Source organism: Calonectris borealis, chromosome 2, assembly GCF_964195595.1.
Source record: "Calonectris borealis chromosome 2, bCalBor7.hap1.2, whole genome shotgun sequence".
NCBI classification, from domain to species: Eukaryota; Metazoa; Chordata; class Aves; order Procellariiformes; family Procellariidae; genus Calonectris; species Calonectris borealis.
Window position 1 is genome coordinate 126,622,519 of NC_134313.1, and position 21,879 is coordinate 126,644,397.

At 38.6% G+C, this 21,879-nt stretch overlaps 1 protein-coding gene across 1 annotated transcript in view; it reads right to left on the reverse strand.

The window, feature by feature from the left end:
* Positions 1-21,879, reverse strand: part of RBMS3 (RNA binding motif single stranded interacting protein 3) — a 711,967-nt gene that overhangs the window by 473,274 nt on the left and 216,814 nt on the right. Inside the window, exon 3 of the mRNA XM_075143380.1 lies at positions 21,588-21,761. Within this exon, the coding sequence (XP_074999481.1) occupies positions 21,588-21,761 (174 nt within the window). The remainder of the gene's footprint in view (positions 1-21,587; positions 21,762-21,879) is intronic.

Genomic DNA, 21,879 nt, shown 5'->3' on the forward strand with positions numbered 1-21,879 from the left:
ATTCTCCTCAGATTTCAAGCTATTTGTTACACTTGTTCATGAAGGTGGTCATACATACACCCAAGAGTTGTTGATGACTAATGAAACACTTCACTGGGAAAAGACAGAAGTATTTTCAGTTCAAGTGTTTGCTCAGATGAGAGGTATCAAGTCAGTTGGCAGCAGCTTAAGTAAAACCTCAGAAGGCGCTCGAGTCCTTCTACCATCTTAGCTATTCAATTCCTAACCCTTCAGCCCATGGCTAGCTTGACTTCAGTTTTGGTACAACTGAAGGGCTATTACAGCCGCTACTGCTTGGGGCAGTGTCTCTTCCGCTTCAAACACTACAGGAAAGAGAGGCGTCTCAATACAGGCAAGTGAATCATTTCACCTCCACCAGAAAAAACAGCAATGTATCTTTCTAAGGAGATCCTCACTCTCACGTGCAAAAATTATGTATTTTTTCTTGTTTTGTACCAGTAAGTCAGCTCCTACTTGCAATTTTAATCTCGGTCCCCACTAACCACGTATTAAATTTTCAAAAATACATGTTTCCCTCAGGCTGTCCCTCACAGGAATTGCCTACGGGAAGAGTTGTCCATAAAGATCTTTGAAAACATCTTTCCTTAGAATTGCTGTGATGCCTCCAAAAATGTTGGTAGTTAAAAAAAGCCAACACTTCTGGCTCAGAAAGCCCCTCAGCCGCAAGGTCTCAGAGGCTGGGAGGGCAGCAGTGTCCAGCACTGCGTGTTTGCCCTGCTCCCATGCCAGGTCTTAGTCATCTGTGTTGCCACTGGTGAAAAGTGCTAACTGGGTTAGACAGACCTTTGTCTTGCTCATCTTACATTCCCACGTCACCAGTTGCCTGTAATCTCGACCAACACCATTGCATGGCTTCTTCGCACTACTTCGTCTTTCTCTATCTGCTTGCTGTCTCTCCTGCCGTCCCATAACTTGTTTGTGGCAAGGATGGCCTTTTTTGCTCTTCCCCAGTTCAGGGGCAGCCTGGCAGGGGCTTGCTGTGTGCACTGGGGCCCCAGGTGCTGAATTTATGAAAACAAAACACAACAGCAGCTACAGGGTAATTTCTCACCCGATAATCAGGCTATCTTTGAGGTATATTTGGGATACAGCCACAATCTTCTTTGCAACCCTCAAACTTTTCAAGAGAACTGGGGAGTCCAATCACAGGGAATAACGGAAGCAAAGCCACCTCATCAGCAAGCGAGTTGTTCCTGCCACTTTGCTGGCAGAAACTTCCAATCCTGTCCCGATTACCTGAGCCAAACCCGCACACCCTCAGCTCTGCCCTTTGAAGAACATCGTGGGAAAATGCCTCAAAACGGAAAGAAGAAGTCTGAAGAGTAAACTGGCAGATCCATACTACTTGCATGAAAATGAAGGCTAGAAAAATGCTAATGTACGTATTTGGGGAGTTGAACTAGAGAACAATCTTTAACGAACTGGTTAAAATTGTTACTCTGTCATGAAATTACTAGTGAACAGCAGGCAAAACTAAGGTTACTTTGCTGAAGTCTCCTTCAGCAAATAAATATTCTTCGTTTTTTCAAAGTGTCCTGTGTCTAATAGATATTCAGGCAGATAACTTGCCTTTTTTTAGGATGGTAAACTGTTGTCAAAAATATTTAGCAATACCCTAAACTTCCTGCCGCATCAGATCACGACACATCATCTAATTCTCAGGGCTATTCCCTTTATATGCTTCTTTAGATTTGAAACTACAGTTGTGCTAGTAGCTGGTTTATGTAGCTCTCTTAGCTTGCTATTTATTTACAGCAAATAGAGCTCAAATGGAAAGTGCTTCTCCTTCTGTACCCCAAAATTACTCCTGACAGATGACTATGGCTCACTATAAGTAGCTTAAGAAACAAAACCAAACCAAAAAAACCCACAACCCTCCCAAGTACAGCACCTCCTGCTTATATGACTGATGGCAGGATGTCCACATACGCAAGGAAAGGTGGCTGTTCAGCTTGAATGAACTGTCATATTAATGGAAGGTGGAAATTTGCCATTTAAATCTGTAGCTGATTTCTACATCATCTGAAACATTACAAATTACATTTCTCATTATGAAGAAAAACAAAATCACTTGGGAAATTAGTTTTACTTCTCACCTTCTTTGTGTTAAAAGCAGAATGTAAAAATCTGAAATGAAAAACAGGAATAATTGACAGTCTATTTCCCCAGTGAAGGGTTATTATGGGAACGTATAAAACTGGAGAAGTATTCTAAATTCATCCTGTAAAAAGAAAGCCAAAAACTTTTTTGTTGTTGTTTTATGCAGGTATCAGATAAAAATCTTTCTGTCCTACAGATTACAGACTTGAAAAGCCACTCTAAAATATTCTGTTAAGATCTCACTTATCATCAGTGCTGAATTCAAATGAGTTTCAAACGTAGTGAACTATCACTTTGCAACATATTACTTACCCAGGATTATTTTAATTTTCATCCAGTGCTACTAAAAATTCAGCTCTCCTCCTTTGCCACATCTTTGTGTACATAATGAACTTCATGATTTCTTACAGGCACAATCTATTGCTTTTGGTTTGACTTTCAGGTAGTTTTTCCCAAGTCATTTTTCAGTAAATGAAGAAGGCCCAAATACAACAACTTGCCTCATGAGATTTGTCATCTGATTTTATTACAAGACAAGATACTTGGGTTTTTAACAATTAATGCATTGGATAGGTCTTTGCAGAGCATATGCTTCAGAAGCGTTCACCCTCATGTCACCTCTAATATGTCCAACGGCACACTCTTTCGGAATTAAAAAACAAAAAAAACCCAACCAACCAAACAAAACCGCAAACCTATGTAACTTCTCTAAATCATAGATCCAATTTGTGGAGGCTTCTGCAAGCCTATTGAAAAAATACTTTACTTGACTGGGTCAGATTTCATTTGACTTTCTACGTCAACTTTCAAAGTGAGAGACCAAACATGTTGGGGAAAAATATCCCAAATGCTGCAGGAAGATCCATGTGGGGAGCCCACCTTCACTCCTACCTCAGGCAATCGTATTTATGCACACGGCTTTAATGCTGTCTCAGAACTGATATTAGTTTCAAAACATCAGGATGGCTAATGCAAGTATTACCGCTTCATTCTGCTATGGGGGAAAATGCTACAGAAAAGAAGGGGTGAGTAATACCTTCTGGTACATTTAGCAAGGTGGTAGCTAATAAGAAACACGAGTTCCAATCTCAGTAATGCTCCTCATCTAATTTCATCGTACATCAGTTCTCCTAAGCTATAAAGGAAATGTCCCCCCATTGAAATACTGAGGATAACTGCCAATACTTGTAGGATGATACAGAATCCTTTTATTAATTGATCTGAAAATCATTGTCAACCAAAGTGCGGGGGAACCTCACAATTCCTGGCTCTCGAGCCTCACAATTCTTTCAACAGCCTGCATTGCCTCAAAGGCGGCAAAAGCAATTTGCAAATAAAAGCAGTGGTGAAAATGTATCTTCCACAACTACCAAAATAATTTCTAAAAATTAACAAAAATAAATTCAAAAAAGTGTTAAAGTAAGCAAAAGAAAACAGCGAAGGTATTTCCATGAGACAGGGCTGGATGCTGAGAGAGGAAGAGTTGAGGGATGAATTCCAGCTTTGTAGAGCTCTGCAAGTGGGTGGTTGTGTTCAATATACTTTATTCCAGCATTTTTAAGCATTCTGAACACTTCTAACAACATAGTTGGAAATAAGAACTATCCACAATTGACAGAACAAATGTAAACAACAGCAACCATACAAGCAATTATGTAAAATGTGTCTAGGGAATTTCCCTCCATCAACTGAGAAAACAACACTGAAGAAAACCATATGGGGATGGAACATAACATGAAAATATTTTAACTGTTGCATCAATAGGAAGAGCGCGAGGATTTTCTGTGGGAGCATTCTCATAGATGCCAATCCCTAGAGACCATGCATTTGTCTCCTTTACCAATTGCAGGAATACTGTTATTTACATACTCACATTATTTAAAAGCAGATACAGAAATGAAAGGTGAATTTCCTAATCGCATTTAGAAATATTCCAAACATTACTACTTACGCATTCTGGAAGTGATGCAGCAGAGAATTATCAAGGCAGCTTATTAAAATGAACAGTGCTACTACCTCTCTCCCCACCCATCCTAGAAAGTTAGTTTATTATCATGCAGTACTCCAGGAAAATTATTCCTATGTTACAATTTTATTTACAGACTTTATTTAATAAAATACTACCAAGATAAAGAACATTTTTCTCTAAATTTTTAGGTTTAAACTGACCTATAATGAAAGCAAATCCTTTGTAGGATTTCATTTTATGAGATTTGGAGACTTTTAAGGATTCATCAAAATATACAATGGTGTTAATGTCTACTCTAATTAATCTCAGGAAGGCTTTTTTTTTTCCTCCTTGGGTTCATTTGCTGTTAGTGCTGCACAGCATTCTCCCCTCTGATGCATAAAATCCAATGGAAGCAAAGTGACTAGCCAAAAATAAGTTCATTTTCGGGCGTACGCTCCCATTTACAGGTGCTGGTCTTTGAATTTTTCATGGTTTGCTGAGCACTTCATTTGGGTTGGCAGATCTGGTGGGTCATATGGTGACAATTCTCATTTTCTGCAGCATCTGAAATGTCCACTCATTGCATCATTACAGCTAAAATTAGATATTTGGCAAAGCAGTCCTAGGAACTAAGGGCTTGATTAAGTTGCCTAATTATAGCTGCCTAGTGCCATTTGAGATGCCCTAGAGTACCCCGGGCAACCACAGAGGCCTGGCAGGTATCACACAAAGTCTACGGGAGACCTGTGGCCCTCCAGAGCAGGAGCTGTAGGCAAGGAAGGATAACCCCTACGACATTTCAAACGGCACAGGGAACTTTTGTTTAGACTCATTTAGGAACTGAACCCTACGTGTTTGCCACTGGGATATTGAAGAGATCAATTCTCCTGTCTTAGCTTGTTCTTGCATCGTATTCCCTCTCTTTGCAGGCAGGCGCGTGAGCTCTCAGTGCTGCTCTGTGCCTGCTCTCCTGCACACAGCGCAGGGAATACGGAATATGAAAATAGGTCAGAGCAAGCTTTAATTTTGTGGGGGTGAAGAGGGTGGTGGAGAACCTCTTCCAGGGAACGGAAGGGAGGGCTTGCATACTTTCTCCATATTCATCTCATCACTCTTCACTCAGAGGAAAAAGAGATCTGCTTAAGGAATTACACATGCTAGTTCCTATTGTATCATGGGTTTTCCTTGGAGGTGTCCAAAGCAGAATCCAGTCTTGCTTAATTTGTGAAATTTGACATGATTACAGACTGGGGTTGATAAGGTTTGTGTTTAGGGAGTCTTGATGGCATCTCTGAAGATTGTAATTCTTCATCTACCTCTCTTTCTTGACAAGATTGTATAAAAGTGGAATAAAAAATTGCTTTGTTCTTCTTTTCCACATTAAGCAGAAAATGGCTTTCTTGAGAGTATGCATTTGCACTGGACTCAAGAACACAGACCCCTGCGGAGCATGAAATGACACTGGGGAATATATTTTCCTTGACACACTAGGTATTTTTCATCTGTCTGAGGCAGCTCTCCACCAGCCCCCCTTTTTTTTAACAAAGTTATGCAGTACCTTATATCAGCACTCGTCCTTATATTCTCCTTAAAAAAGAAAATGAGCACCAACAGTGCAGAGGGACAAATAATGCTTATCGTAATAAAAACAATATGGTCTCAAAGAACCAAGCACTATTTGGAAAATGGTATAAAAAAATACAATGCTTATAGAGTTTCCTGATGCCCAAAATTTCACATTTACTCATGAAGGTGTAAAATATTTCCTATAAACCTGCTGAAATTACATGAAATCTAATAGTTTGATGCCCAAGGCAGGGCTAATAAACTTTCCCTGCTTCAGCCCAACAATTCTACTGCCTGAATAAGCAATACTCAACAACTACCACAGCTAAAGAGTCTCCTGAATATCAAATCCCTTTCTCCAATAAAATAACTCTCACTGAGGCCAATATTTATTCTGACTGGCATATATTTCTATTCAGATCAGCAATTTGCTTTTTTCAAATCTGAGTCGATGTATAAGTGAATGGTCTTATATTTTTACGATAGGGAAACTGCTTGCAAACCCCTTCACTTTCTGCATTAACCTGATCTGTTTCGCTGCACAATAAATTGGTTAAGATGATTATTAGTGATATGACTAAAGTTATTCTGCCCACCATCGTTATTAAATAGTGCATTCAGAACAAGAGCTAGAAATAGCATGCTTAAAGAGTGGCTAAAATGCTACAAACATTTAAAACTAGTATGTAGTTAATGAACAAGGATATTCATTGAAGTACTTCTCAGTCAAAAACCGAGATAAAAAGCTTGCTGTTGAGAAAATGTCATTTAAGATATTTCAGGAGCCAATGTAGACTGGTGGTGGCATGAGAGTCCCTGGTAGTCAGTGATTTCCCTGGGGTGAATTGTCACCAGATGGCACAACCTCATGGGCCTAAATCCCACCTCGTTCTTGCCTACTAGAGAAGGCCATGTACCCCAAATTCAGAAGGAATAAGCCTACAGGAAGCACAGTGACTAAAGCCTACTAAGTGAATACGTCCAGAAGTTAGAGTTGGTTTGGTCCCATTTTAGTACCTAAAAATTTACGCACCCTGGTTTGAACCATTTTATTTTCTTTTTAACTGTTAGTCATGTTGTTATAAAAACAGGACCCAAGAAAATGTCTTCAACTTGACTGAAAAGCACATCACAAGTTTTTGCCATCTTAATATTAAACTTTAAGGAAACTTTGTATTTGGTTCAATATTAGTAAATTAAAATGTAAAAATATAAATATATTGATACTCTACTTAATAAATATCCAACATTTAGCAGTCCCAAATGGTTTAAAGTAATTCCAGATACAAGGAATACGATTTGAAGAATTTTAGAATATAGGTTAGCCTATTAGACAAGATTTTGAACAGATTTTAACGAATTACATTTGGATTAAAAAGATCATGTATTCATTTATTTATGCCTTATGTTTCCGCTTTGGTCTTAAATCTGTCATAATGCTACAGAGAAGAAAAATATTTTAAGATGGATAGAGATCGGAGAGTAGGAGAGAAAATGAAAAAGTTTATGAACTGCTCTCCATTTCCTACACTGTAAAAGAAACACGCACTCTTCCTATTAAAACCCTGTGGCACCCTGATGCGACTATCACTTCTGTAGCATCTGGCAATGTCAGGTAGAGTTTCTTGAAGGCTCAGATCTTCTGGCTTCTAAAATAGTAACAAATAACCTAAACCAACACTTTCCTGAATCCCCGTACCAGGCTGAAGCAAGCTGTACAGGGAAGCAGATTTTTGAGGGATTTTGTATATATGACACTATAGAAATGATGTGGCATCTGAATTACTAATATACATCTGGTGAAAAGGTTCCTCCATTTGCTGTGTGTGTTGTTTAAAAGTAAAAACACAAGGAATTTGACAATTTTAATCTTCTGTTTATCTGAGAAACTGGACACCTATTCCTTATACTTAGAAAGAGATTTCCTGTCAGCATTTATGAATTTCTCTCTTGACCCTGAGCAGCGAGAGAAGCAGCCTGAGATATATTGCAAAGCCAAATGTTTAAAGTTTATATCAATATACACGTGGGACAAAGGTAATTTACTCAGTGAAGGAAGAACCCCCTGCTACATTTAATCATGCTCAAGTACATGGGAAAGTGCCCTTATGGCTGTTGTTTCTCCCTGCCTTTTTAACCCAACTATTGAGAAGCCCTTTTCTTCTCATGCAACACCTTAAACCCAAAGCCTAATTACACTAGTAAAACACCATTAAACCTAGTGAGCAGACTTATCTCCAGCCACTACAGTTTGCAATTAAATTTTGGGTGAGGGTAGAGGAAATCAATGTTATGTTCACCCCTTAATGAGAACATAAACACTTCCACATTAAAAGATTATTTTCTTAAAATCCCCACAGGTAGGTAGGGGATTCACTTCACTTGTGAAAGAACAAAACATAGGAAAGAAAATAGTGGAAAAAACCAAAAACACTCTTTGCCGCATGTGAAAAAGGTATTTTCCCTTCTCCCATGATCTCAAGAAAAGCCAGAAGGGGACAGAACAAAACAGCATATATACGTAATTAAAGCAACACGGTCAGGGCAAAACTTAGAGAGCAAATTTGCCTCTTTTCAGAACCACAGGAACCAGGCTTGTTTCAGTGTATTGATGCAATGGATAATACAGACTTAAGTACATGACAAAGAAGTCCATGTCGGAGTCAAACACACCCTTTGGCTGCTTTTGCTCATCAGACCATCAATGATTACAAACAGGAATGTCTTGGTTGAGGCCAATGGGACATCATCACCTCTGGTCATCTGAGAGCTTGGCCAATTGTATTCTTTACACAGAAAGAGCAAGTGTATACTTTGGGGTTTTTTAGAGGAAAAAGCAAAAGTGAAATATCTGCGGGAGACGTTCTGCGCAGCGATACACACCATCACCTCTTCAGACTGGAAGCTGCATTATAAATGTCCGATATCTCAGCAAGGAGTCTCATATACAGCTGCGATCTGCTGATACCACAGCCAGCACTGGACATCATTGTAGTAAGCACTTTGTTGAAGAAACCTTCTCTTCCTCACAAAACTCAGGTATTGTGCAAAGCAAGAAAAAGACTTCTCCTTCCAGCTATGTAATTTGCGCAGGATGACTCTCAAGTTTCTCCTCCGGTTCCCCGTTTGGGCCAGCAACTCATCCCTTCGTGATCACTAGCCTTATTTATATCTGCTTTTGAATTACATTTGAGTCACTTTAGTTCAAATCAGAATGAAGTATTTTTGGTTTGGATGTAGGAAATTAGATGGTTTTATTCCTCCAGACATATGACTTTTAAAAATGTGTAAGGTCAGTTTAAAAAGCATTCCTTGAGTGGGAACAACATCTCTGTTGGGTCTGGTTTTTTGTTGGGTTCTTTTGGGGAGTGGGGGTAGGGTGTTGGGTTTTTTAGGACTAACTTAAATATGGTGAAAGCAAAATTCCTTAAGAATGTTACAGGTAACAATCTAAGTTCACTTTTGCAGAAAGATATTATATTTGGGGTTTTTTCCCTCCTTCTTTATATTTGACATGTTGTTTATAGACAGTTTAACTGTTTCTCCAAAAACATAATTTAATTGCGACTTTTCCTTCTGTGTGGGTTTATCATTCCCCTTTCAGAGGAAAAAATCTTTCCTCTCCCCCTCCCTTCTTTTATCTTAAATAAGGAAAAATGTTTTTAATCATGCAAGTTACTCTACCCAGAGAGACCACCACCGACGCAAACACCCCTAATGATGTTAACAAGACTAGCAAAAGGGTTTGTTCACACGGAACATCTGAGAGTAAAATACCAAAATTAGATGTAGTCCTTCAAATCAATTAATTTCTTTTTAGTTAGTTAACAAGATTTCAATGCTGGTTGCCCTTTAAAAACAAGTTATTCATGAAGCCATGCAATTTAGCCTTCACAAAAGTGCTAACATGCCTGGCTTTCTTTTATTAATGTTATGTGATTTTTTTTTTTTCTACTTCACTAACATTTCAAGAGAAACAAAGTGATTGTCATGTGGTACACTCAGTCCTGGAACAGCAGCACAGCTGTTTATTCCCAGACTGAGCATTTTTTAGATCTACACAGCAGTCTGTATTTTCTCCGAAGGGAATTATACATCTTACCATAAGCAGATAGAGTTTCCATATTCAGTTTGCCTATTGTACGATACTTGGCTGTAAGAACAACAAATTGAATGCTTTGTCCTCTTTCTGTTGCCCTTTTTATCTCGAATTAACTCCTTTGGTGCAAGAAAAGAGGACAAAAAAGCCATGGCAGAGAATCACAAAAGTACTCCATTTTGCATTTCAGAAAAATCAAAATGACCAAACATCTGCTTCAGACACCCTCTACTGGAAAGCTTCAAGTTTATCTCTCTGCTCCTGAATTAACTGATCATGTGTAGGAGGGGAAAAAAAAACCAAACATGAATGTTTAACTGCCTGAAAAGACTGGTATCTATTCTATAAATAATTGTCTTGCATTTAGGGGGAGGGAAAGATTTGACAATTAAATTATTTATTTCAACAAAGGTGGGAAATGTGCATCTGACTTCTTTGACTATGAAGCAGCAAAAAGGACTCCATTCAAAATTCTGTGGCAGCTTGCCTTTAGAATTAGACCCCACAGGTGAGAAAAAGGGTCTTGAAACTTGAACTAAATATTTTTAAATTAAATCTGTTCACTTTGTGTAATTCTCAAGCAAAAAGTATGCTGGGACACAGCTGCTCTGCAGTTGTGAGTGACCACAGCTAGAAACTCTGTTAGTTTACCCAGTGCAAAATTTTGTTCTGTGAACAGATCTCTTCCATCATTAATCTATTAAATATCTATTGAATATATTCTCTCTGGGCTGAAACTTCTATGTAGTCAGACAGAGTATCTTAACTCAGTGGTGGACAGCGTTGTTCTTTAAGGAAAGGGTGAGAACTTCCTCTCTTCAGAAACAAATTCTGTGCTACATTTTTGATGTCTTGGCCTCCATTTTCATCATGGTAAAAGAAAAAAAAAAAGATTAAATTATCTAAATAATGACGGATCTACTACCACTGCTTTAAAATCTACATCCCAGAGAACTAGTCGGAGAACCTTCACACATCCTTTTCCTCATGTAGCAGTGCCAAGAGATTTTGTCCTTAAAAGACTGAAAAGACAATTCTATCAAGCTTCGATCTATAATTAATTCTTTTACTTCTCTACTCCCAAATAAGGTATTAAGATAAATAGCCTGATTGGGTATCAAGCATTGTTCATCATATGCTCTCCTTGACGATGCTACAGCTTTCACGATTCTGTTCGACCTGCATAATGTACTGTATGTGGGACAGTGAATTACATTCTTTTCTAAGAGACCATGCTGAATTACAATTTCTTTCCCAGGACTCAGAGGTGAATAATTGCACCTGTCCTCCTTAAGCAGACAAAAGACATTAAGTAGCGGCCAAATGGAAAGAAAGATTTAAAAAGAAAATCGCTTTATAGTTTGGTAGGAAAACAACTCAATCCAACCTTTCATCTAGCTGTATACAATATGAGGATTTCTACTAGTGCAGCTTCTGAAGAAAGGGAAGCTTTCAATGAAAGAAAGACTACCCTGATAACAAAGCAAAAATTGAGGTGCTTTCTAGAAGTTTAAAAGACCCTACTTTTAAAATAAGTCATTAACAATACAAAAAAAAATCAGCTGCACATCTAAGCGTTTGTGGGCAAACTTTTTCATTTACATGATACAAATGAAGAAATAAAGTAAGACGGGGGAACAAACAAAGCCGCATGGCTTTTCCAAGACCACACAGAGACGCAGTAGTAGAACTTGGCGTAGAACAGAAGTGAATATTCTGGAACAGACCGCAACCTAGATCTCCTGACAATCTCCACACTGTTTCATAGAATCATAGAATCATTTAGGCTGGAAAAGACCTTTAAGATCATTGAGTCCAACCGTAGAGAGTTTGTGACCATGCTGAACATAAAGGCTGAGTTTTGCTCTTACTGACTGCAAGTGCTTGGCAGAGAAATCTGCAGCGGCTCTCGTTTCATCAGAGCCGTGCTGGCAGACATCCAAGGAGAGGTCACCGTGGCAGAAGGACAGAGCCTCAACAGGGCATTTGCCTCTGGTGCCAGGAGATTCCTAGCACCTGACCATGCCAAAGGGCTAATACTTAAAAATGTAAGAAAAAAGCACAAAAAGTGAAAATACTGTAGAGAATCTCCGCAAAGATCTTTGCAATATTTCCAAGCCCTTTCAAATTTTTTCCTCTTGCATGAAAGCTGCCTGTATACCCAAGGAAGATAGGTATTTGCACATGAATGGACCAAATGGAAAATATTCTGCTCCTTGGAAGCTAAAGGTAGCCTATTTGGCAAAATCCAGGCAGTCCATCTTGCAGCTATAAAGAGGAACACCATGGAAAACTATACTAAAATATTGACAGCCCCCAAATAAATTAAAACAAAGAAACAAAGGAGTAATGCCTTGGGGGGAGGTGCCCTTGCAGGAAGCATGTCTCTTTTTCCCAAAAGCACAAATGTCAGTATTTAACATCCTCAATGAGAATCTGATACAGCACAGAAGAGAGACACTGATGAAAAGCAAAGAACATAATTAACCATACCTGCTTTCAGTTAGAAGTTTTGGTCTTCAGGAAACACCTCCATCACCTCATAATTACAGGTTTTAGAACAAAATTAAACACTGTCTCATTATATACTTGGAAAAATACAGAAAAACCGCCTGGCTTGACAGATAAGGCACCAACTTGGAATTAAAGAAAACCAAAGCCTACTGCCATTTTCTTCCTTCAACAGCTGCATGACCTTGGGTAGGATCCCTTCTATCACTGCCCCGGCTTCCCTTCCTACTTTCTGTCCCATCTAGTTACATGCTTTGGGACAGGGACCTTCTTCTACAGTATGTTGGTACAGTTCTGAGGTCAACAGAGTCCTTATCCAGAAAAAAGTCAAGAGAGCACTGTGATGAGTTCTTCCCTGAGTAGCAGAAAAAAAATAAAGCCTGGTTTCTTGTGGATTTCTATTTTCCCTTCTCAAAAACTCCAGCTCCCACCTTCATGTGTCCTGTGGGAACACCTTCCACACAATGCTTCCAGTCTCCCCAACATAGAGTAAGTCCTCCCACAATAACCTTCATCTTGAAACTGGCCAAAAGTAGAGAAATTATTGGAAAACAGGCCCAAGACAGACACACAGATCACATTATCTCCCAAGGTATTTCCTTCAAAGGAAACCCAGCTAATAAAAGCAACAGCAAACGTTTCAACAGAGGTGATAAAGATCAAAATTCAGATTGCTTAGCAGATTAATCATGGCCATGCAAGGAACTCTAGGGTTTTGGGTTTTTTTAGATCATGTGCTCTCAACAAAGTGTCTAAATCGCTGGTGGAACATACGCCAGAAAACAGCAAGGGACAAATGATCTTTGGCAGCATTTGGGTTTCCAGTAAAGCAACAACATTTGAAATTTGTTAAGGGTAAAAAACCTGAAATTTCATCAAAAGAACATTTCAATTTTGACAAAACAGCATTTCCCACAGACATGCATTTCTTCCAGCTCCCTTTGTAAACAGAAGTCGCTGTTGACAGTGCTGTTGAATATCATCCCTTTTGCAAGACTGGTGGAAATAAAACTTCAAGGCAAGGAGGTAGGTCTAAGTGCAAAAGGAAAATTTTCATCCCCTATGCCTTCACTAAATTAGGTGAGTTTATATTAAATCAATACCCCCAATTAAAATTAAGAGAGAAGATAAAGACTCCATCAGCAAAATTATTTGAAGCAGTATTTGTTCAGACTAGTCCAAAACTCTTCACCCTTGGGGACTGCAATACAACAAGGAAGTCTCCTGAGCGTGTTAATTATTTAAAATGAAAGTGTCAGGTGTCTCCAAAACATGTGACAGGTTGGCAGTTTGTAGCATCTACTCTCGAGCCCTAATACCAGGATTTTCTCTGGAGCCTGGAGGAACTCATCACCTTTGCTAACAAATCCTAAAGACAACCTGACTGGCTCACTGAAAATGAGATGGAGAAGCCAAATTAGAACCACAGACCTCCTATTTGCTAAATTAAAGCAGAAAACCAAAATGAAAATAAACATTAGAAGCACATATGTACATATATATAGACACACTCACATATATGAATGCAGACACAAATACATGTAGAGATATGTATAGTTAGATATATATCTGTAGCTGTAAATTATAGACATTTACTGAGATCTGTATTTACTGCCTCCTACAAGTCTATTTTACAGTCTAAATTTAGGGAATTTTCTTCCCTTCTTTCAAAAAAAAAAAAAAAAGAAAAAAGGCAGCATCTGGTTTGTATTTTTACAAGTCTATTCAAAAATACCTTCTTTCTGCATGTATCTGCCACTTCAGTACACAAGAATAAAAACGTAGAATCAGCAAGAAAATTCCTATAGAGTCTGTTTGTAAACAAAAAGTTCCCATCTCCAAAACAGTTGATCTTGTTAGCACTAGGAGGTGGTGAGAAACTTTTCAGCAGTACATATTTTACCAATACTGTGGATATACGTCTATATGTATTTTTTTGTCATTTCAAAGATTTCAATTGTATTTTCCATAAAGAAATCTTTCTTATTGAAAATAAGTGCACAAGAGTTACATACAGAGGATTTTTTCCAATCTTGTTAATATTAATAGTTCAGAAAAAAATATTTTGTCCTGTGTTCTTTGTGGAACAGGACAAAATACATTTTTTCTCTTAAAATACAAGCTGGAGACAAATCTATAAAAGACATCAACAAATATCAATCCACAACATTCTTTAATGAATCTGTTGGGAAAGAATAACAAGACATAATATGTGTGATGTGTAAATGAGTAGTGGATACAGGAAAAAATAACACTAAAACAACATTCACACATAAAAATCAGAATTCTGAAACCAAACATCTCCAATCTCAAATTTAGGCAGAACTTCTCCATTTCCCCAGACTTTTTGAAAAATGTTTGTTGCAAGTCAGTTGAAACATTTTGCGTTATCAGTGCTCTCCACTCCGAGAGGCCCTGCCATTTCCGACCAAGTCAATCAACTACAAACTGTAATTGCCATCCACCAAAAGTCCTCCCGAAAGGAAAACCTCACTTGGTCAACCTGAACCACCCATGGGCAGTGGCCTTCCACACACTCCACATAAGCCCTCCTGGGTCTGGCAGGCTGCACCCACAGCATTGTACCTTTGCAGGAGCCAAGCGGAGCCATAGACAGCATTTAACACAATTATCACTGCATCATATATATATTTTTAAATAAAACTACTCTTTGAGGTAAAATGCTGTAAACTACTTCAGCTAAAGTAATACATTACCGGTGACTTTTCCCTACAACCCTTCACAGAAGTTCAATTTCAAAGGTTAATACACAAAACAAATACACTGGATACCTCAAAGGCTGAATGTAAAACACATTCGTGGATTTTGCGATTTTTTTTTTAAAGGCCTGGCCAAGTTTTAATGGGCTGTCACACAGGAATGATTATGAAAGCGCTACAATGAACTGAGCTGATAAGCTGATCTGATCGGAATTAACTGCATGTGATTGCTGCTTTGAAAAGCTGGCCTAAAGAGGCAGCACTGAAAGCAATCTCACAAGTCACTGGTACCGCTTGCCTCAGCTATAAGTAAGCACAGATGGTGAGAAAAGTTAATTAAGAGACGTATTTGTTTGGGGGTTTGAAATTTCCACCTTCTCTTCCCTGAAGAAGCTGAGCCACAGTGAAAATGTGTTTTACGTTTGCGGCCTAATAAGTTCATGTTTTGGAGGCTCTGTTCCTGTAGATGGAGGTAATAGATAAACAGAATAAATAATTTATGTCAGCAGTTAGCATATGGATTTGCACTTGATCACTAAGCTACTTACTGCACCTGATAGCTACAACATCTTGTCAATTAAAAATATTCCTTTCTCCACAAGTCTTCATTTACTTTCCTCCTACCTGGCACAGCTTTTCTCTTATACCACAACTGACACCCAGCAACGGAGATGTCATCCTTTTCATTCTCACTTCAATGACTGCCTCTTTCATTTGCTCCCTCACTTCTTCTTGCAGGATTTCATAAAGAACATATCAGCAATTACAAAAAATAGCTTCTGGTGATAAACCTTTTTTTTCTCCTGGTTGGGAACTCTCTTTCCCGCCTCTCTCCAGCCCACACTTGAGCTTTTCCCCAGATCTTCTGAAGCTGGGGCTATGACAATGCTCTGTAAAGTGATCCTCATTTTTAGAGGATCAAAACACTTTATATACTGTAATACTGTGACCAATGTGTCATGTAGCAGACATTTTGTTCGATGGTCCTTCAACAGTGTATGATTCTTTGGACTCATTTCCATTTTTTATCCCTGAGGCTACTATAACGACATTGGCCTGTGGCATCAAAGAAATAGTGGCTGAAGAATGGTAGAGATCAATCTCATATGAAAGACCCTTGAAAGTAAGAAAGGGTTAATGCTAAGGACAGAGAAAATGAAGATTTCAGAACTTCAAGTGAAATTGAGAGGTTCTTAGAGAGACATTTCCAATTCATGCCTACTGTACTATTTATTTCCTTTTCCATCATTGCTGATTATAAGGATGTGCATGTGTAAAAGGAAGTTTCTTCATCTCTAATCAGACCAGCTCTATTCCATGAATCCACAATCCACTGTTCGTGATGTTACAAAATGAATCAGGCAGGAGGCTCAAGCCAGATCAGAAGGTGACAGCTTCTGTTTAAACAGGTATCTTGGAAATTAGTGATGATAGAGGACAGTATTATACTGCATAAGCATTTAACTTTTAGCACTGTCTCATTCTCTAAATAAAGGTGCAACAGAATTACTCACTGGAAAGATCTTGGTATAAAAAAAAAAAAAATTGGAGTGCTGATCTGTTCTACTTACATTTCTAGAGAAATAAAGGCCTGTTTTGAATAGGGCACCCACACACTATATGTATTCAACACTCTGCATTTAAGGTAAGTTGCTTCTTAAAACATTATCTTTGCATTATAGTGTATGGTCATATCATTTATGGTCTATCTTAAGAATTTAGCATGTATCAGTATATTGCTTCTGTCAGTCTTACATTTGTGCTTTAGAACTGATTTTGAGTAGGATATTACACTTACAAGAATGTGTTCCTTAACTAGGTTTACATTTCAGATGACAGGATTACATTACAAGATTAGAGATTGACACCCAAGACCAGCCCTGCATTGAGAGCCTTCCTATGTCATTATGCAAGGATTTTAGCCAAAAACTTGATCTGTGTACATAAATATACATACACAAACTAATAATTTAGCCATTAGATATTATATGTATACATACAAATTAATAATTGAGCCTCAGATTCCCAGGTGGTCCCTAAACATCGTATTATCTAATCACATAAAAATGGCAGGTTTTCTAATTTTATAAAGGTATACAAAATAAGTTGTTAAAAAAGTCAATCATTGAGAGCTCAGTACAGATGTTAATCCAATTTGTGTGGTAATGATCAAAACAGTCAGTTTACATAAAGCATTACAGCTGTGCAATTTTGTAGTCCTGCAGCTCTGTCATCAGCAACGAGGGTTACCTACCTGCCACTGGAAGTTTTTCTGATGGACTCTGCATAGTCACGCTGATAGTGAGTAGGACCTTCTATTAGTGTTGCCCACAGCCTTGCTCCTTTTCTGCTTTTCTGCCCAAGGATTGTCAGCGGGAAAGTGTAAAGGGAGTTATAGCTCCTTCTACTGGGTCTTAAGATTCCTAAGATTAAAGATTTGAGATCCTACGAGGGCTCAGAGATGTGAGTGAAAGAAGGCCAGTATCATCTGATAGAGCTCTGTGTCACTTTTTTTTTTAATTCTGCTTTGAACATTCCCACTAACAGCAGAATTTCAGAAGCAATCACGCATTTAAAGAAGTTAGCAGAAAGAAGTCTGGGGACAGACTGTTAGAATGGGGACAGAAGTACTGCTAAGCAAACTGACTGTCTGATCCACATATGACATCTCAGATGTAACAGCTTGTAAACATTATCTGTAGAGCTCCAAATAATAACTTTACAGATTTAACCAATCATGCTTTGAAGGCTGTCACAGATCTAGTGGAGCATGACCAAATCCCATTAGAGTGCAGAATAGATTCTAGCGGAAAGTCTTACATATGCTGAGTTGCATATCTAGATAAGGAATGCGAAGACATCACATATGCTACAGAGATGTATGCACATGAAGAAATTAATACATGCAACTAAATTCATCGTCCCATGGGCTTAGAACAAAGGTTTCAAACTCTGCAGCGTAACTCACTCTGCAACAGTACTGTGTGCTTCATCAAAGAATATCACACTGACAAAATCCTTCATAAGTATGGACTGACTTCTACATAAGTGAGTGTGGCAGTATCTGTGACTGCTACGTGAATATTCAAGAAAGGCATAAGAGACTCCCTTACAATTTCAGCTGAAATAGTCAAAAGCAGGTAAGATCTGTGTTTTGTTTGCCTACTGTACACAGGTATTTCTTTAAAATTACAGCACAATCTAAGTAGTCATTTGTTAGAGTTAATTCACTGAACAAGATTTCCTAAGATCTGCTGAAATTCTATCGTCCTTCCAGCAAAATGTGGAGAAAGGGAAACTAAGAGACTCTTTGAGACAGTGGAAAAAGCATGAGTAGGAAACCTGCACAGATGTGAAAGTGCTCAAAGGACTGCTCCTATCTTGCCCAGTGGGGATAATGAGAATTTGACTATTTTTTTATCTTCCTTGTGTGAAGAAAGTTCAAAAGAAAAGCATGTTATATGGCTAGGCGTCTCCTCCTATTCTGAGCATTACACGCTGTATTTCTCTAGCTGCAAGCCTCTGCATGTGAATGCCAGGGGAATTTCTAGCCCCTAATATCGAAAACAAATCGTCATATTCTTTGTAAGGGCCATCTACCACATTATCACTCATATTAGTATACACAGAGTCTACAGGGTATCCTGCCTCCCAGTATAGCTAGGAGAAGTTAGCATCTTCTTGTTTGCTCAAAAACTGCATTGCACTGTTGACTGTGATGATATGCAGTCTTTTTTTCCCCTTAGATAACTCCAAGAGCTGAAAAATTACTCTGTTTAAACAAACTTCCTGTTCTTTTCTTTCCTAGGGTGAAAAGACTGCTTTTAATCAACGATTGCGGCACTATGGAAGAGAGATGCAGAAGTGTGCTCTCAGACAAAATAAAATAAAACCCCCGCCTTTGGCTCAGACATATTTCTCAGGACCAGCCAGAGTCATAAGGGTCTCTTAACACTGCACTTTGTATGATATTTTTTCTTTCATTTAGAAAAAAAAATGAATTAGAGGATTTTTTTTTTGAGTTACATTTGGCCCAATTAACATGAATCTTTTTTGTCTCCTTCAGCTTTTCTCCAAACAGTAGAGAAATCCAAAGCTTTTCTCTTGGCTCTCTCTCCAGGGACTAATATCTTTAAGTACTTCAAGGCTAGATCCAACTCCCTGACATTTGTCTGCCTTGAACTTGCAAAGCGCTCGTAAGTTTGTTAGCCTCCAAAGCGTCAAGAAACTACAACGATCTTTAGACATATTCCACGTGGGAGGTTTTGCAGAAACAGCTTCATACAGCAATAAAACCTACAGCTTGTTCTGGTGAACCTGTGTCAGATGAGGGCAAATAAAATCCTCTGAAATATAGTAGATATCCAGTTGAGCATGTTACACTGGGAAGATTCACATATAAAGGAGCTCCTCCATATCCAGCTTTTATTGTTGTAATTTGCCATAAAACTGTTGGTTTGAGCCCAGATTAAAGAAATCTAAGTTAGAAACAGGAACCAGGCTAATTCTAACTTCATCATATACACTGCAACAGATATTCAAGGAAATATTACGGCATTGTTTTCTCTTGGAAAACTTGACCTTCATCTGATTCTGCAGGAGGGAGGAGCTGAGTTTGCTGGAGTGCCTTGCCCGAGCCCCGTGTATGGCCTCACCGTGAGAGCATGCAGAAGTAGGGAAGGTATGGAAAAAGTATGCGATCACAGTGGTAGGCACTGCAATGGCAGCTAACCTGTTACAGCTTCTTACCACCAGCCTAGGAAATCGGTCCAGTTATCTGCTGAGTAGCACCGCAGCAGAGCTCCTCAGATGAGCAGGAGCCAAGAAATATGCCAAGTTTTGACACTGAGGGCAGGACAAATTGAACAATTTAGTTACTTATCTTGTACTTATCTACTTGGTTTTGGCATTTCTCATCTGCAAAAAAGGTTTATGCAACTCTGGCTATTCTGAAATCTCTACTTACCAGCAATCAGCTAAATCGACTTCCAGACTGAAGTATCGTTTCCAACAACTACATACTAAGGTGCTCAACGAAAACAAATATTGTACAGGTAAAGCAGTTCTAGTTGAGGTACCATCAGCTTCAGTCTAAACAAAGGAAAGAGGAACTCCTGAATTAGCCTAAAAAAGACTCCTGTGCCTTGACTGACATTTTAATTCATATGGATACAAAGACGTCTCCATTTTCAAACCATCTTACAGAAAGTATAGCATTCTTTTTGTATGCTCTTTTGCTTAGCAGAGTCAAAGCTTGACTCACAGAGAGGCTAGGTTTTTTCTAAATGATCAAAGTTAAGGAGCAGTTAATGACTTGAATACCCACAGTTTAAGTTAAATTAAGCTGTACAGGGACTCTTTTTGAGCCATCATTCTAAACGAGGAAAATATCTGTGCCCTTCCAATGCCAAATACCTTTTTTTCCTTCACAACAGTTTTTATCATTTTCAATGACACTGTAATGGAATTGAGCAAACAGCAGAATCCATAGAGATGTTTAATTCATTCTGAGATCTCACTACCTCAGAAAAGAGATAAGATTTTACAGTTTTATTCCCCTCCTTTATTTCAATTACCATGTTAATGCTTGAGACAATTCCTAACCCAAACTTCTGGCCAAAAGTCTGTTGGCAGGTAAGATAACAGATCTAAATCAATTCACAAACATCTTACAATAAGATTGCATAGCACAATTTTCCCTCTGTAGTAAAAGCTGCACTTTCCCTTATTTTCCTACTGGAATCCACTATAGGATGGCAAAACTTCATTACACACACATGACAGGATGTTAAGATAGTACATCCTTTAAGAAGTTCTAACAATATCCAACGCTAAGTTCAAATCCAAACATTAAAACAACAAAGTATAGAGTGGGAAAAAAGGAAGATTGCTTACACTAACGAGGTCTTCCCCAGTTAACTCTCTCTGAGTCTTTCAAAATCAGAAACTAAAAGAATGAAAGGTCTCTGCTATAAGCAGTCTGCTACACCAATATGACAAAAACCACCATCAGCCTTCAGTTGTGACCCTTTCATGGTTGTCAAATTAAAACACACAGCAACTGTGAGCCCTCCTCCCCATTCTTTTTGGCCACCAGTTCATGCAAATTACAGAAGACCAGTAGTCTTTGCTTAGCAACAAGATTGCATGTTCACTACTGATCACATTAATAATAAAGTAGTGAATATTAACAAATCTAACGATGAGAAGAGATGCCCTCCTTCACTGACTCATGCATACAATTTAAAATCTCTGAAATAGAAAGAATAATTCATTCATCTAACAGACTCACTAGAAACAGAAGAGAAGCCATCAATAACACTGCTTTCCAGCCCACATCCCTGACATTGAAACCCAGGCACACAACAGTAATTTCATGTGAGGAGAAGGATTGCTAAATGTACAAAAATATATGTATTTCTACTGAGCCCTGAAACTTTCACATTTGCTTACGTCTTAGACTCATTCTAATATTTTCTAGAGTTACGGTTAAAACACATGAGCTGTCCTGACTGCCGTGGGACACAAAGAGCGCTGGCGAAGTGTGCTGAGCGCCTCCACCTCCCAGGGAATCATACAGCTCATTCAGGTAACTGCAGAAAAGGTTGTAATTACTTACAGCGGGATGTCCAGCACAGTAGGTGTAGCTAGCATGAGACTGGTAGTGCAAGCTTGCTCTTGGAAAGGTGTACGTATTCCAAGCAGGTTGGCTGCTATTCCACTGGGAGCTAAAGCCAGGGCTCATGGTCACTCTCGATTTACTGTTTTGGTATGTTCTCACTGTGGAGCTGGACTATCAAAAAAGAAAGAAATGCAACGTAAAAATAGCTTTTAGAGCAGAATACAAACAATGCAGCTACATATCATCATTGTGCATATACATACTGCCACACAGTCTGGAACAAACTTGA